The sequence below is a fragment of the Drosophila suzukii genome, chromosome X, assembly GCF_043229965.1.
Source record: "Drosophila suzukii chromosome X, CBGP_Dsuzu_IsoJpt1.0, whole genome shotgun sequence".
NCBI lineage: Eukaryota > Metazoa > Arthropoda > Insecta > Diptera > Drosophilidae > Drosophila > Drosophila suzukii.
In genome coordinates this window covers 15,507,164-15,525,731 of record NC_092084.1, presented here as the reverse complement: position 1 = coordinate 15,525,731, position 18,568 = coordinate 15,507,164, and the positions used below count along the sequence as shown (strand labels likewise).

At 44.2% G+C, this 18,568-nt stretch overlaps 1 protein-coding gene across 1 annotated transcript in view; it reads right to left on the bottom strand.

The window, feature by feature from the left end:
- Positions 1–18,568, bottom strand: part of N (neurogenic locus Notch protein) — a 42,131-nt gene that overhangs the window by 2,891 nt on the left and 20,672 nt on the right. The window contains exons 3-6 of the mRNA XM_036819976.3: positions 15,074–15,336; positions 14,803–15,007; positions 11,937–12,067; positions 356–6,498 (exon numbers count right to left, since the gene is read on the bottom strand). Of these exons, the coding sequence (XP_036675871.1) occupies positions 356–6,498; positions 11,937–12,067; positions 14,803–15,007; positions 15,074–15,336 (6,742 nt within the window). The remainder of the gene's footprint in view (positions 1–355; positions 6,499–11,936; positions 12,068–14,802; positions 15,008–15,073; positions 15,337–18,568) is intronic.

The window sequence follows — 18,568 nt, the reverse complement described above, 5'->3', positions numbered from 1 at the left end:
ATTATACTAATACGCTTTAGAATTTGCTATGTGGATATTGTAAAAAATGCTTTTAGACCCTGCAGGTATTTAAGAACACGGAAAGCTCAAGAATTCGCGGTATGTATGAAAAATTAACTAGGTAACCTCCTGGTTCAAAAACAGTCGAATTATAGTAATAGCCTTAAGAACACGAATGATGTACATTGTAAGAAAGCCGCATTCGGGATTTGAATAAAAAAGAAAGAAGGAAACCTCTTCGTGGCCAGAACAAACCCCTCCTAGTATAAATTACGGGCAAAATATATTCATTCTTTTCCTTGAAACTACAAAAAATGCTAAAGAACTCGCGTTTTTCGTCACCACACACACTTACCTTGATGCAATCCTCATAGCTCGGCGGCTGCTTGGCGCCCGTGTTCGGATTGCCGTTCGCCAGCGGAGCGGCCATCGCGTTCGAGTACATGGAACTGGTGTCGTACGGACTGGGCAGATTCCCGCCCATGCCCACGCCCACCGGCGAGCCCTCCAGCTCGTGGGACATGGCCGCCACTGCTGCCGCTGCTGCCGCCGCCGCCGCAGCTGCTTGGGCCGCCGAATTCGAGGGCGGTACTCCCGGTACGCCCTGGACTCCCGTCAGCTGGCCGGGATTGAGGCCATTCAAATTGGCGGCCTTTTTTGAGGCCGCACTTGTCTTTTTTGAACTGGCCTTGCGTCGCAGACTGCCCGTGGCATCCAGCCCATTGTCGGGACTTCCCTCGATCAGCTTGGCCTTCTTGGCCGCCTTCTGTTTGGCCGTCTGGCTGCTCTGCTTGCCGCTGGCATTGCTGTTGCCATTGCCATTTCCGGCGGAAATGACGGTCGGCTGGGTGATCAGCTGCGGCTGCTGCTGACCCGGGGGCGGGGATCCGATCATGGCCTGCGGTGTCATGCTCAGCATTTGCGGGGAGCGCGGCACATGCTCGTCGAGGAGTCGGACAATGTCGTGATGCAGTCGCTCGCTGGCCACATCGCGTGGCAGTCTGTCCATGTGGTCGGTGATCTCGCGATTGGCAAAGTTATCCAGCAGCGCCTTGCAGGCCTCGTAGCTTCCCTCGCGGGCGGCCAGGAACAGTGGCGTTTCATCCTTATCGTCCTGGGCATCCCGATTGGCATGGTGCATCAGCAGGATGTTCACTGCCTCCGTGTTATTCACCGCCGCCGCCCAGTGAAGAGCCGTCTTGCCCGAGTTGTCTGCCGCATTGATGTCCGCATCGGCGGTTATTAGATCCTCCACCATGCCCTCGATGGCCAGACGAGCGGCGAGGATCAGAGGGGTTGTGCCATCGTGCATCCTGGCATTCAGATTGGTGGCCCTGTTCCTTAGGAGTATCTGGAAAACGCCCATGGCATCGGCAGCCACGGCGGCATGCAGTGGTGTCCTGCCTGTATTATCCTGGCAATTTGCATCCGCTCCGGCATCGAGTAACCTCTTGGCCGCATCCGCTCGTGCAAAGCGCGCCGCCAAATGAAGCGAAGTCTCTCCCGTTTTGTCCATAGTGGCATTCAGTTCGGCTCCCTGGGCCAACAGATCCGAGATCACCTGGGCCGTACTATCCTCATTGTTCTCGATATCCTCGCCGGTGTCCAGACCACCACCACGCACGGCGGCAATCATCAGGGGAGTCAGTCCACAGGGTCCGCGGGCATCCACATCGTGCTTCCCGCCATCCTGATGCGCCGGCGGTGTCATAATGGCCCTCACATCGGCCACATCCAGGTGGGCCTGCGACCACACCCTCTGATCCGCCTCCTCGTATTCACTGACCATTGTGTGATCGCTGGCATAGCCGCCATTGTTGCCCAATCCCACCACGGAGACGGGATCACTTCGCTGTCGCTTGGGCAGTGGCATATCAGACTCATCGTCCGACCAATGGGCACCAGGCTGACCCACGCCCTGCGACTGCATGGCCACCTGCTTGTTGAGGTTCCTCATCTCCTGGCCATGGGGATCTCGCCTCCGTCGCGACATTACCGCCGCCGGTGCTCGGAATCCCTCGGGGAACCAGGTCACGCCATGTGCCCGCTTCCTCTGCGTACTCAGGACCATGCCCATGAAGGCCAGTGCGATGATGACCAGTATAATGCCAGTGATCACGTACTTCACATTCGCCGGCGGCTCACCCGTATCGCCCGGATTCTCGACAGCCCGCACGCTGTGTATCTGGAAGTCGTTCCTCAGCTGATGTTTGGCCGCCGTGGCTGCCAGGAATTCGGCTGCCTCAACGGCATGGGTGAAGCACTCGGTGCACTTCCTATTGTCGATCTCCAAATGCACTTGGATGCCCGTCTGGTAGGTCTGGGTGGTGTAGATGATCTTATTCTTGCGGGCAAAATCCGTATCCTCAATCTCCGCCACCGGCTGATTGTCCTTCCACTTGAAGATCATGTCATTGCCGAGGGGATCCTTCTTTAGCCGCACCGTTGTCCTCAGCATGTGGCTCATGTTTCTCAGGAACTGCGCCTGTATCCCACGGAACGTCTCCACATTCATCAGCATCACAACGGACATGGCACCCTCGGCCAGCACCGGGGATTGGGTCTTATTCTCGCAATCCAGGCCATCCCAACTGCACTCGGCATTGTTGCACCCGTAGTCGCAGTAGCCATCTCCATAGTGCTTCTGGCAGTAGGCATCGAAGAGGCTATCGCAGCTCTTCAACTTCCGCTCGCAATCATGTCCATCGTAGTGACAGGCGGCATTGTTGCACTCATCGTTACACTTGCCATTCTTGAACTTGTTCCAGCACTCATTCGCCGTGCAATTGGCCCAGGGATTGATGCCCAAAGAGCAGTCGTTACCATCAAAGTTACACGCATAGGTATTACAATCCGCATCGCAGATGCCATTGCCCTGCTTCTCGGTGCATCCCCGCTTGTCGCACATGGCCCTTTGCTGTTCCAGATCGACGGCATAGCGATCGTTGCCCGCTCCAGAACCACCATTCCATCCTGGGTAGCTGGCATCGTAGATATCGCACCGTTTGCCCTTCCATTTACTCGGGCACAGGCATTCGTAATCCCCCAGGAGATCCTCACAGGCGGCTCCTTGGGCACAGGGATTCGGCGAGCACTCATCCAGGGTGTCAATTTCACAGTGCTCACCAAGAGTGCCTCTGGGACACTCGCACCTGTAGCCGAATCCCTCGTCGGCAACCACACAATTGCCCACCCGGCAGGGATTCGAATCACAGTCCTGGCCACTCAGCTCACAGTTCTTGCCGTAGAAGCCATTGTTGCAGATGCAGTGGTGGCCACTCTGGCGGATGTTGCAGTTGCCACCGTTCTGGCACGGGCTCTGGGCACAAAAGTCCACCTTGTGCTCACAGTGGCGACCCATGTGGCCGGGTCGGCAGTTGCAGTGATAGTTGTTAACCAACTGGACACAGTCCAGGGTGCCGGCATTGGAGCAGGGATTGCTCAAGCACTCATTGATGTCACCCTCGCAGCGGGCACCCACGAATCCTGGCTGGCAGACGCACTCGAAGCCTCCTACCCGATCGATGCAACTGCCATTGTTGTGGCAGGCTCCTGGCTTGCAGTCATCTTTGTTGATCTCACAGATGATGCCAACGGTGCCGGGCGGGCAGCTGCAGCTGAAGTTCATCACGCGGTCGTGGCAGGTGCCACCATTCTGGCAGGGATTCGGGGCACAATCGTCGATGTTCAGTTCGCAGTTCTGACCCTGGAAGCCCTGACGACAGCTGCACTCGTAGGCACCAATGAGATCCCGGCAGGTTCCGCCATTCTGACATGGTTGCGACTGGCACTCGTCGATCTCCTTCTGGCAGTAGCTGCCCGCATATCCCTGGGAGCAGTAGCAGACATGGCTGTTCCCGTAGTCCTTGCACGTTCCGTTGTTGCACAGCTGCCGCAGGCTCAGTCCCTTCCGGTCGGCTGCATCCTGGCAGGAGATGGTCTGGACATCACATAGCTTGCCAGTCCATCCAGCGGAGCACTTGCAGCTAAACTGATGCTTCATCTGGCTACAGGTGGCTCCATTCTCGCACGGCGATTGACCACACCAGTCCACATACTCGGAGCACTGTTTCCCCGTGAAGCCACTGGGACAATGGCACGTGTACTCATCCCTCTGCTCATGGCAGGTGGCTCCGTTCAGGCAGGGATTCGAGTCGCACTTGTTCAACTTGTACTGGCAATTGGCACCGGAGAATCCGGCCAGACAGCTGCAGTTGTAACCATTGATGCCATCGATGCAGCTACCTCCATTCAGGCAGGAGCTCTCCGTGCAGTCCTCGTCGTTCGTCTGGCAATTGATCCCCGAGAATCCCAGCGGGCAGGTGCAGGTGTAGCTGTTCACATACTGGCTGCAGGTGGCTCCATTCTGGCACGGCTGACTCAGGCACTCGTTGATGTCCGTCTCGCAGTGCTTGCCATCGAATCCGTCCACACACAGGCAGCTGTAGTCACCGATCCCGTCCAAACAGGTGCCGCCATTTTGGCACGGGAACACGGCACAATCGTCCGTATTGATGGCACAATCCCTGCCCTCGTAGCCCTTGGTGCAAATGCATTTATAGGAGCCGGGTACATTCAGACAGCTAGCTCCATTGCGGCAGGGCGAGCTCAGGGAGCACTCGTCGATGTCCTCGTCGCAGTAGCGACCCGTGTAGCCCAGCTTGCAGGTGCAGGAGAAGTCCAGGAAGTTCGAGCTGGGCGTGCACTTGGCCTCGTTTTTGCACCGATTGCTGGCACAGGGATCCATCTTGCTCTCGCAATCCCGGCCCGTGAAGGGCACCTTGCAGACGCACTTGTAGCCGTTGACCTTGTCGATGCAAGTGCCACCATTTCCGCAGGGATTCGTCACACAATCATCGATATTGGTCTCACACTTCTGACCCGTATAACCGGGCATACATTGGCAACTGAAAGCGTTGAGCTTGTCGTAGCAGGTTCCTCCATGCTGGCAGGGATTGCTGCTGCACTCGTCGATGTCCAGTTCGCAGCGCTTGCCCGTGTAACCTGGTGGACAGTGGCAGATGAACTCGTTGATACCGTCCTCACAGCGACCCGCGTTAACGCAGGGATTGGAGGCACACTCGTCCACATCGCTCAGGCAGTGGGCATCGTAGAATCCACGGGGGCACTCGCACTTGTACCCGTTCACCTGGTCGATGCACACACCATTGTTGGCACACGGACTGCTGATGCACTCGTCCACATTCTTCTCACAGTGCTGTCCCGTGAAACCGGGCACACATTGACACTTGTACGAGTTGATTCCGTCGATGCATGTGGCCCCGTTGTTGCAGGGATTACTGTGGCACTCGTTCACATTGACCTCACAATTCTTCCCACTGGTTCCCGCCTGGCACTGGCAGTAGTAGCTGCCCACCCTGTCCTGGCAATGGCCATCGAACTGGCAGGGATTCGATTCGCACTCGTTGATTTGCTTCTGGCAGATGTAGCCCGTGTAGCCGGGATCACAGAGGCACTTGAAGCTGTTCACATCGTCGATGCACTTGCCCCGATGACAGGGATTCGAGTCGCAATCGTTGATGTTGATCTCACAGCTGGTCCCCGTATAGCCCGGTGGACACTCGCAGCTGTAGCCCGCTATGGAGTCATGGCAGATTCCTCGATTCCGGCACGGTTGCGACTGGCAATCGTCTATGTTGATCTGACATCGGGCGCCGGTGAAGCCCAGCGCACAGCTGCATTTAAACCCGTTGATCTTGTCGTGGCAGGTTCCGTCGTTCAGGCAGGGATTCGACTGGCACTCATCGATGTCAATCTCGCATTGGGTTCCGGTGAATCCTGGCATGCAGACGCAACGGAAGGTGCCCGGATCATCCAGGCAGGATCCCTCGTTCTGGCAGGGATGCGACTCGCACTCATTGATGTTCGTCTCGCAACGCGGACCCGTGAATCCCTGTGAGCAGTTGCACCGATAGCTTCCGGGGGTATTCACGCATATGCCATTGTGTTCACAGGGCGATCCCTGATCGCATTCGTCGATGTCCTCGGAGCAATCCACACCCTTGTAGCCGGTAGCACAGGAACAGGCGTAGGACCCATTGATCGGACTCGTGTCGCATATGGCATCCGCATGGCAGGGATTCGAGGTGCAGGCGTCGTCCAGGTGGCACAGCAGTCCCGTCTTCCCCTTGGTGCACTGGCAATAGAAGCTGCCGACGCCATCGATGCACGTGGCTCCGTAGAAACAGGCCGCCTGCTTGCAGTCATCCGTATTGTTGCTGCAGTCCAATCCCGCCCAGCCATTCACGCAAATGCAGCTGTACGATCCGTGGGTGTTCGTGCAGGTGGCTCCATTCTGACACACCGGATGGTCCCGCTGGGCGCACTCGTCCACGTCGTCCTGGCAAAACTTCCCCGTGAAATTCGGCGGACAGCGACAGGTGTAGTCCGAGATCCCGTCGATGCAGGTTCCTCCGTTCTGGCAAAGATGGCCCAGGCAATCATCGAAGTTCTGCTCGCAGTTCTTGCCCTCGAAGCCTGGAAGATAGGGCACATCATTAGTTAGGGGAAGTTAAGAGAGGAATACTATAATAATATAATACAGCTTATCATAATGTCCCTATGAGTATATACTTTTTTTTAGTTGGAGTCTCTAAAATATACTTTTGTAAATATTGAAAATTTTCTATCTCAGTTCTATTATACCTGAATACTTATTCAAATTTGTGCTTGTCTAAAAATATTAAAACAAAAAATTATATCGTTCACAGAAATTAATATTAAATTTATATTATTATTTAATTTATTTTCATTATTTTTATTATAAACATTATTGTTTCAGGTGTGATATCTAATCATAAAATCAAGAGAGAATTATAAAAAAATGTAATTAAATAATATACGTTATATCAAATATATTTCTTTATTTTAAAAATAAAAATCTAAATCTGTTTAGACTTGTTTTTAGTAATACAATGATATAAGTCGGGTTGTATGTTTCGACAATACCTGTTTGTTTTTTTTATTTGCTTCACAAAACCAAAATTATAAAAGGCCTATATGTGAATAACTAAGATGATGACAACTCTTTTTTTAGTTTTAATCAAATGTGTCTGAAAATACATACATAGTATGCTAATAATTATAGCAAAATGTAATTAAAAACGGGAAATATTTAAATATCAGATCATTAGAACTTTTACTTTGAATGTAACGAAGCAATAAATAAAAATCAAATTTAAATAAGAAAACAAATCTGTTTTCTAGAACTATAATATTTATCCCCTACCGAACGGTCACACTTAAGTGCATCTGTTCTATTTTCTCCGTTCCCTCGCACATTCTAGCCCCGTCTCCCTCACACCCACTGTGCAATGAAGTGCATAAACAGATTTATGGCAACATCATAAAAATGCTTCAATAATAAACGTTTACACAGCAACAACACAAAAAGTGGTTGAGAGACCAACAACAATAACAAGAAGAGGAAGAGCGAATGTGCGAAGGAGACGAACAAAAGGAATAGGCCGCTTAAAGTTGTTGTTGCTCTGCAGCTGTGCTGCACATGTTTATTTCTCAGAGAGACGGAGAGAGCAGAAAGAGAGCAGATCTCTACCCCGTTGCGCATGCGCTTCTAGGCTTAGTGTTGCGGCTATGACTATTTTCCCGCCAAATCGGGCTACACTTAAGAGCCTGATAAGTTAGCTCTACTTTGGTCACGCTTGTGTTGAGCTTCAGACGGCTATTTTGTTTCAAGCACTCAAAGAAAGCCAGCTGGCAGCACTGGTGCGCATGCGAAGCGAATGGGCAAACAAAGTGTAACGTGGAAACAGACAAGGCAAGGCAAAAAGCGCGCAGACGCACACACACAGCACATACACAAGCAAACAACAAACAAACACACAAACAGCAGAGGGCATCATAAGAAAACTTTGATACGAAATATAACAAAAAGTAATTAGTATTAAATTTTAAGTAAAATAAATAGGGTCAAGACTTGCATTTGATGAAAATTTGAATATTATTATTATGGAGGTTTTAATAAATAAATGATAAATTACAGTCCACAAAACAAACTTTAAAAGACTCCATATAAACAACATTATGATTTTCATTTGTTGTACAAAACACTGTGATTTTATCTTGAGTAATAATTTGTAATTATTTATATTTGTCTAAATCTAAAATTTAAAATCACCAAAAATGTAAGAATATCAGAGCTGTATTATTTCAATATGGTTCCATTTCAAGTTTGATTGATTTGCTCTATTTGTGCGGCCGTTGGTGTACCAGCATACATGTGGCCACTCACACACACACAGGAACAACATGTCTTTCGTTGTTCTTTCCCACGGTCTCATATCTTGCCCCAAGCCTCTGCCTCTGCCGCGGTCGGCGTCTCTGCCGCAGTCGGCGTCGCTGCCGCGGTCAAACTATCTCGAATGCGCGCCAAGCCATCACCTCTCTCGCTCGCACTCGCAGTGCCACGCCACACTCAGCTGCCATCCCTTTCGCACAACAATGGAAAAATGCCGTTTATGCTTCATTTTTTCGCTCTCTTCTTGCTCTCTCGATCGAGTTTTTGGACTTCGTTCATTGCGCTTTATTTTTCTTGGTCTGTGTGTGAGTTGGAGGAATTAAATCGCATTTTATGTGCCTGCAATGGTATTTTTTTATTTTTTAGAAAGAGTGCTCTCTCACTCTCTCGCTCGCGCCCACGAGATTTGTTTTTTTTAATGGATTTTCTTGCTTGGTAGGTTTTTTTTACTCCATGCCACAAAAGAAGGGCCGCAAGTACAAATATACAAAAATATGCATGCGTGTGCGCGGCACTTATTATTATTTTTATTATTTGCAACTGCAACTTGTTGCAGGAAAATAACAAACAAAAATTATTTAAAAAAAAATAAAAAACATTTCTTTTAATTAAAAAAAGTAAAGTGGAGAGTGACATTTCAAGTGTACGCCACATTGTTCAGCGTTTTTCCTTACAATTAAAAATAAACCAAACTGCAACATAACAACAACACATGCTTCATATTCGCTGCACTTTTTTTCAAGTCACCCAGTCACTTAGTGACCGCACTTCGAACTCTAATCCAACTATTCAAAACCCTATATCCAATGCCAATCAAGTTTTAGCTTAGATCCGCATTCTAAAAAATATAAAGTATTATTTATTTTCCAACTACCGATAATATTACATTCAAAAAGCATACCTGAATGTATTTTTTATTTTATAAAAAAAAAAAATAGTTCTAAAACTTGAGGTATCTCTTGAATTCCTGTAAGTAAATCTTAGATTTAGTGGTTTTTCGTCAAATATATTTAAAGATTTTATAACCTTATCGTTTATTAATCCATAATTCACACTCTTAGGAATTTCCAATAAATTTTCCAACGTAGGATCTTGATTAACCCACTGGGTAACACAGAAATATTTGTCCTCTCCCATTTTTTACTTTATCCCTACTTTTTCTACATCAGCTTTTTAACCTTCTGTCGCCAATTGTCGCCCATTCAGTGGTTTTTCTTATTGTAATTTTGTATTCATCATGTAAACTGCTTGCATTGCATTTAAGCCCACATGTGTGAGTGTGTGTGTTTGCCAGTGTGTTTTGTGTGCAATTTTCAATTAATTCATTTCAATTGATGCGAATTGCACACGACAATTTGCAAGCTGCACAAACTGCAGCGAGGGGAGCTAAAACAATTTGATAAGCTTTGCACTGTGTGTCTGGCCTTTTAATTGCGCCCAATCAAAAATTCTAATGAGGCTGCAAACTCAAATGAAGCATTCGAAATAGATCGGATCAATTAGAGATCGTGTGAAAAAGGGATTAAAACAGGAACTTACAATATTTATTGCACTGGGAAAGTGCACTTTAAATGGATCCGGTGGAAAAAGCTGGCACAATTTAAAAATTTCTATAAAAAACTTGTTGTAGGGGTACCTAGGAATAAAATCTTAACTTTGTCTAAGAATCCTTTTGAATTTTATGTGGTTACCTTTTTTAACTTGGGCTATATTCATTGTAATACTACAATTTTTGGTACTCAGTATGATTATGGTAAATCCATTTGGTTAAAATATGACCTGACCTTTGGAACTAGCAAAACAACAAAATATAAAAGAACCCTAATACAAACAATCCTATAAAATATACATTTTTAGCTTGTATACAAGCTTTAGTTCGATATTTGAATGCTTGTAAAGATCGTGTGAAAGTGTGACCAAAGCAGGAATTTGCAATATTTATTGCACTGGGAAATGTTATAACGCCTTTTTCGCACTCTGTTGTTGTTGTTTCTTTAAACCTAAGTTGTTGGCTAATGTTGAGCAATTCCAACCGAATTACAACAGCCAGCGAACAACGAAACCGACACGACACGAATCGCCCTGTGGACATCACGTTGCAATGAGTGCAAAAAAACAACAAAAAAACACATTATGGGAGGGGTAAAAAGGGGGAGGGGCAGGTCGGAGTTGCACTCATTATGCAAAATAAAGAAAGAAGTAAAAAAAAAATAAAAACACAACAACTGGCTGGGAAAACAAGTTGAAGGCACCGAAAAAATAACAAGGAAACATCCGTCAAAATATAATAAGGCAAAGGAAAAAATAAAGCTACAATTAAAAGTAAAAATGAAATATTATTCTTACCAGAAATAAAGGAACACATAAAAGACAATACATAATTTTTCAAAGACGGAACTTAAACTTAACTGTGACAAATAAGCCTCCAAAATGTTGAAATTCGTTCGGTAACCTATCATAACTTTGATTGTATCTAGAGTTCGGCTACTACTATTGGTACTCAACATACTTAATGCAAATGCTTCAAAATTTAATCAAGTGTTAAGACCGAAACACATGGGAAAAACTATTGAAACTGCAAGAGTTTGGTGAACTAAACTCTGCGAAAATTGCGCTAATTCCGGGGGCTATCATTGCCCGCTCTTTTTGAGCCCATAACCATGGGTAACCATCCAATACTTTTACCAATGATCTGCGGGGTGGAATGGATGCTTAAGCACAGTTACGCCCTAAGGAGGTCATGCAACACAATCGGCCAAGGAAGCCGAAGAAACCGCCAGAAGAGAGGAAGCTGCAGAAGAAACAGAAGAAAGACGCGGTGATGGGGCCACGATCTTTAAATTTGTAATGCGCCCGGAATGGTGGAATGGAATGAAATGCACTGGGAATGGGCTGCAATGTAAAAGTTGCAGTCAAAAAACTGATGAATGATGCTGGGCTGGTCAAAAAAAAAGAAAAAAAAACGAGGAGGCAAAGGGGTTTTTTAGCTGACAAACGAGTTTGCCCCTTGTGGCAGCTACTTCAGATACTTCGGCGTGGGCGACTATTTCCATTTGGCTCGTGGCCAGTCATGAGTCATGATTCACCATCATCGATAACTGTTTATCGATAGGCGCTGAGAAGCGTTCTCATCGGAAAGCGTCGAACCATTTTCCCTCTGATTGCTGAGAACCCAAAGCCTCCGGTTGGGTTTGCTTAAATCGAAAACCGACCTCTAATAACTGATCTCCAAGTGGTAGTAAGAAATTATATTTTGGTACTTGGGGGTTAAATAAACCATTACGACTTTAAAACTATATTCGGCAAATGTGGTTTTTTATATAGTACGTTTAAGGGCAAGATAAATGCATCAATTTTGGAATCTGAATAGCTTGCATTAAAAGCGAGTGAAATATTACATTTTGTTATTTGGCCTTTTTGATTTAAGATGATAAATATAAAACTTATGATAGCGCAGATTTTATAGATGGTTCGACTGTTATTTTTGGTACTCAATATACGTGTACCAAAAACTTTTGATAAAATTTAATTCGGTTGAGATAATCGTTGAATATTTAAAAAACTCCTTAATCAACCTTAAGTAACTCGATTTCTACTTAAGCAATAGATATGAAACTTGGTATTAAAGATATTTATATTATGATAAAACACAACTCACCTTTGGGGCACTTGCAGTCGTAGGACAGACCGTTCGACCGGCAAACTCCGCCATTCTGGCAGGGCGATGGTGAGCAGGGCTTGTACTTGGTGTCGCAATCCTTTCCCGTATAGCCCGTGGGACACATGCATCTAAAACAGAAGCGAGAACAGCAATTAAACGCGGGTTAACAGCAATTAAATTCGGCCTGGCTACCAGCTACCAGACTACCAGGGAAACCATAAAATTTGTCCCTGGCCTGAACTTCCGTTTTGCAGTTCGAATTCGGATTCGGATCTGGATTTGTATCTCAATCCAAAGGGGCTTAATTCGAGCGAGTGAGTGTGTGTGTATGAGTATTGCTTAGAGGAGTTTCGACCGGTTTTTCGGTTACCACAAAACCAAAAAAAAACAAAGATATATAATAAAAAAAAAGAAAAAACTCCAGTGGAGTATCTCTCTCTGGGACTCTCTTTTATGGCCCGGGTTTTTGTTCACTTTGATTTTGTACGGCCGCTTCTTCTTTCATTCTTATACTTTATACTTTAATGTGATTTAAACTTAATTTGCTTGTGCCTTGTAAACCGAACCGAAACTCCAACTGCACTGGGATTCTTGAGAAATGTTTTTTTTCTTCAGCCATTAAAACGGGTTTGGTTTTTGTGTTTTGGCCGCGTCGGGAGCACCTTAAAAGGCCAATGGACAAGACCACGCCCCTCTGAGCGCTAATTAAGACCATTAAAGAGCATTTAATTAAATTAAACAATTAAAAGGCACCAACCAGCAACTCTTTAAATAGCCAGCATGGCCAAAACAGAACTCTTTGGGGATCCGAATTCTTCGGAGAGACCCCGCACTTTCCCCCCCATGTACATACATTTGTAGTTCCCATCTCCCCAAAGGTTTTCGAGTAAATTACTTTGAATTGAAAATTGCCGGTGCCTAACAAAGAAAACAAAACAGAAAAACATTCCGTAAAAAAATTGATTTTTGATTGACATGTGAAATTTAGCAGGCCAATAGCCCTAGGGCCTCTCTTTTTTATCTTTTAAATGAAGATTGGATTTTGGTTTTTGGGTTCGTTAAATTTTTTGGTCTTTACTGTTGTATGGGTGTGGGGCTCTTAATGAGCAAGTGAAATCTACGCAGATTTCAATTATTTATAGCATAAGTAGTGATTCACCAGCGAATTTCTTTCAGTTCATTGAATAAAACATTTAATATATAAATATTTAAAGAACACAATCCCTCTACTTTATATAACTAAATTATTTATTATTTTCTGTTTTGGTTACCCAAAAATTTGTGTACGAAAGGTAAACACCTAACATTCGCTGCACTCGAAAAAAAATGCAGTTCACCTTTGACCGACTGCCATGGAAAATTATTCATCCATTAAACCACTCAATATTCAATTCCAATTGCCATGAATAACGAATCACGAATACCTATTCACTTAATTATTCGTTTGTGTTCGACAGTTTGTTTCCATTAATAAATTCCCACCAACTGACAGTTGACAAATAAAATCGCTGTCTTTGCCAAAATGAACGAAACAGAAAACCTAAAACCTCATAAACTAAAGCATGACTAAGCTTTGGCCGCAGGTTTTAGCATAGAAACATCATAAAATCCACAAATCGAATATGAAATTTATGCAAATTGCCCTGCCAGCCATTCAACGGTGGCAGATCATTTAGGCCCCCCATTCTCTTCCCGATCGTAACGATTTATCATGGGGATTTAATGTTATATTTTGAAGAGATACACAAAAGGACCAAAATGAGGCGTGTCTCAATTTAATTGTAATTTATGGGTTTTGAATTTTTTGTGCAGGCTACCTTTATGTCCTTTTACTATGGGTGGTCGGTTACGCCCCACCTTCCTCTTATATTTCAAAATATTCAATAGTAAAAACCTTTTTTTAAATTTTATTATTTAACTTTTTAAAATGGAATTATTTCAAGTGTATGCTAATTGCTTTCAAAACATCCACAGTCAAACTAAACTAAAACAAACAGCAAACACATGTTCACATCGCACTTTTCTGCTCAAATGGTTTTTAGTAAAGATATATATATAAAATACCCACACACACCCCGCTCCCTTTGGATAATTTGTGTGTTTCAAATTAAAAATGCAAATGATTCCAAACTGACACAAAAAAAAAACAAAGAAAACGAAGTAATTTAATTTACGTGGCTGAACCAGTTCCCAAAAAGAGTAAAAAGTTGTGTGTTTCTAGACAAAAGATCGCCGGAAATTTGAGATCTTTTGTCCGACGACTCATTTTCTATAGGTCGATCGCGTTTTGTGTGTTTTAATTAGAGTGGAAATGTTGTTGGGCCAATTGGCAATTTGTTGTTGGCCTAAACGAAAATCAATAAGCTATGCAAATCGCTACGAAATAAAATGAGATTTTATAAATTATTACTCTTAAATTGCCATTAATTAAAGGAAGCCAGCGAGCGGCCGAGCTTTAGATAAATATGCTAATCGTTTCGCAACGATGATTTGTTATCGATTTCGGGGATTCGAGGGTTTTTTGTGGTTTTTTGCGGGGGCGGAAGAGCAAACGGTGCAGAATCAGACGTGTTTGATCTTTTGTCGAACAGAGAAAACAATTTGCACTTGTCAGCGGGAAGTTGAGTTATCACATCCGTTGACAATTCGATTTATTGACAATCGGCGTTTCGATTGATATTCAGCAGGGTGGAATTTCGATGTTCATCGATTTGTTTGCTTGATGTTTTTCAATGTGTAATCGATGGAATTGACAAAAATATGCAAATGTCGATGACAATTTGCATAAATGGAATTCAAGTGGTTTAATGAGGGGTTTGTTTAAGTTTTTCGAAAATTATACAGATTAGATATGAGCACTTACTGGTAGGATCCGTGGGTGTTGACGCAGGTGCCGCCGTACTTGCAGGGATTCGACTGGCACTCCTCGATGTCGTAGGAACAGGTGTCACCGGTGAATCCTGGTGGACAGGAGCAGGTGAAGCTGCTACTTCCGGCCAGGGCGGTGCAGGTGGCTCCATTCCGGCAGGGCGAACTGGCGCACAGATTCTTCGTCTCGCAGCGATCACCTGGGGGATAGAGAGTATTATGATCCTGGGTGTTCTAATATTTTGTTGGGGGATTAGAAACCTCACCTGTATAGCCATTGGCACACGCACACGTGTACTCCTGCAGGGTCTTTAGCTGACAGGTGCCTCCATTGTGGCAAGTCACATGGTCGCAGGCATTCGGCACCGCTATTTCGCACAAGGACTCGTCGAAGCCCAAAGGACACTTGCAGGAGATGCCCGGCCGACCGTTGCGAAAGGTCACCTGACAGGTGCCGCCATTCTGGCAACGCATCGAATTGCACGGATTTCGGTGTTCACAGTAGTCGCCGACATAGTGTGAATCGCAACTGGAATATAGATACAGATAGATGCAGATTAGCGGGTTGCCATTAAAATGGGTTGCAGGTGGCGATTTGAATGAGTGCAATGGGGCGCACATATTTCTTTGCACTTGCAGAAAATCATATCGCCTGATAAATAATAAAAACCAAACAAGTTTCTATCTTGCTAATACTCATTAAAATTAGTAAGTTTATAGTTTATAGTTATTCTAAGTAAGCTTTCAGTAAATAAACAAATAAACTAGCATTAATTCAAGTCAGAAATATCAAAAAAAAAGTTTGGCGCCCAAGCAGGCACTGTAAAATGCACTGGCTTACAAATTTTGGCGCAGTGATTTCACACATATCGTTTGCTGGCTAGTTTATCGACTTGTCGGCTTAGTTGACCAAAGTCAGGAGCCAGATCTGCGCCGCCTGATAAATCCCAGCTCCAGCTCCAGCTCCAGCGACTTCGAAGTGTTAAAGCTGACAAAGTAGCCTCATTTCCGCCCCAAGCTCTGCTCCTTGGACCACTTTCACATGGCTGGATTTGGACAAGTTGGAGCTCCAGATGAACGACAGATGGGTTATCGCATCGAATTTGATCTCTTAAGCCAACCAAAGACTACGTGTCTTTCTATTTAAATACTTTGTTAATGATCCTTTGATTTTGTATAAAATATTTGTTAAGTTTCTCTAGGCATACCATAGTAGTTTTCCCTCCCTTCTACAGATATCCCACTGTTTTCCAAATCGAGGCCAAAGGAAAATCAATCCAATGAGTTTCCCATAAACAATATTTTATGGTGTAAACAAAAAAAAATACTACAAATTGGTTGAGTAATGACAATGATGGAACAATATCGGCTCATTACATTGGAGACTCTCTTTTTTCGATTCTCCACTCCCAAGTTGATGTTGTTGTTGCTCTTCGACGACGACATTATGGCTTGTTGTTGTTACTTTTCCCTTGAGAAAACAATTTTTATGTACGGTAATTTGTGCGCGATCTTGATTGCATATTAAATTTTTTTGCCGCTGCTGCTGCTGCTGATGCTGCTTCTTCATCGGCTGCTGGATGCAATGAGAAAATTACACGCATTGCTGATGCAGTGGCAACAGCAACAGCAACAGCAACATCCAGCAGCAACATCAAGCAGCACGGCAGCAACATACCGAACAACCAGCAACAAGCAATGAATAATCATTAAGGCGGCTGCTGACCAACCTGAAAAGCGCTGGATACGATGGGATGTTGCTGGTCCAGCCGAGGAAAAACCGCTTTTCTTTTTTCGTTTTATTTCTGTATTTTTTTTCTATCTTTCTATTTTTTAGTCCGATGCTGCTACTTCCCGTTACAAGTGTGTGAAAATGCTTTAGATTTAGCATTAATTTGTAGCAATCCCCTATGGAGGCCCTGCCTAACCTCAAAGCCTGTCGATCGTAATCGAAGACAGCTTGCTAATTTTAAAAAGAGAATTTAGAGAGTTGACAACAAACAAAAAAAAGCTGAAGAGCATACACTTAAAAAATGTACAAGAAAGGGCTTTTAACCAAAAAACGTATTTATATTTTCGTCATCGATATTAAAATCGATTTATTAAATATGTCATATTTATCGTATCAATTGTTATCGATATTTTACCATTTTATTTGCGTACTAAAGTATTTTACTTCAAATTGTATTTATCCTTTTTGCGGAGAACTAAAATTAAATTCGATATTTTTCGATAACTTTTTTAAATAAAAAAAACGATATTTTTTTCTTTGTAAAGGTATTTAGCCGATATTGGCCCACTGATAAGACTTGGCCAAAAAGGAGAAATAAAATCAGCTTAAGCTTGGATAAGGCAAAGAAGTGGCAAAGGGGAAGCCCCATTCAAATGAGGTGTCAGGCTTTTTGCTCCTGCCCAAATGAGAGGGAAAAATGTTGGATGGAAAAATTAATGTAATATAAATTATACACAGGCCAAGCCGAGTTTTTCAGTTCGCGTTCAAAGTTGTCGGTAACTTGTTTTGAGAGAAAGAAAGAGAGGGCTGGCAGAAAACGTGACTCGCATTGGCAAATAAACCAAGGCAGCCACTGGGTGTGTTAGTGTGTGTTGCTGGCTTTATCTCCTTCTCCCCATTCTACTCCTCTATGCCCCCCGCCCCTGATCTGCTTTAAAGCCTCCTTTATAAAGTTGGCCAAAAAGGGAATGAGTCACCTTTTGTCACGTGAAGGAAACGGAGTGGGTAAACTGGTACGGAATTGTTTTAAAATTGTTTTACTAAAATTTAATGGTGGCAATAGATCGATAAATTGATCGATAGATTGAATGGTAAATCGATATTCTGGAAGTTTTTCAATAGATCAGATTTAAAATTGCTTAAAAAACATTCTCTAAATTATCCTAAATCTATGAACAGAAATTGCTCGTGAGAAAAGCCAGCGTAAATCTATCTCAGATCGGATCAGATGATTGTATCTGTATCTGCATCTACATCTCTGCATCCGTATCTCCGCTTCCAACTCAATTTGCGGTCGGCGATCGGGGACAGAAATTGTTCACAATCATAACTGCATGAAGTGAATATGAAATATACATAGATATATATATATATATATATTTATATTCGCTTCTCACGATCGTTCGATTGAATGGGTAACCACAGCAGCTCGTATCGAATGGATTATGGATTTCTGGGCTAGCTGAGGGGCTAGACTCATGGCTTATAAGCAAATGATTTAATGTCATCGCCCGATGATCATTCATCTTTTTTATTTTTCGACCACTCCGCCTGACTATAGCTATATATGGCTTCCAGAGATCGAAAGACAACTCCTCTGAGCTCTCGGTTTGTCTTTCGAGTGTCTAATTTCCCTAGTGCAATTCACACGCCTCGTGCACTGCTGAAAAATTATTATTAAATTACTTTAAATATTAATCAACATCAATTAAGCGTTAACATAAACAATTATTGATATTTATTTGTGTGAAGATCATGTTTAAAGGTGGTTTTGGAACATGGAACAAGTACTTCAAGCTCTAAACATTTGCAGTGTGTACAGTAAACACACAAACAAAACCAGAAGCATAAGTATTATATTCAAATACATGCAGCTTTCTGCTGATCCTAGCACATTATCACAGAATCGGTAGCGAGGCAAGTTTGGAGTACAACAAATAAACTGCTTATCGCCACACAAATACTCCCCAGACACTCTTTAAAGATTCGAAAATCATTTGCTGTGCGATCCCATTTGTTTAATGAGCTG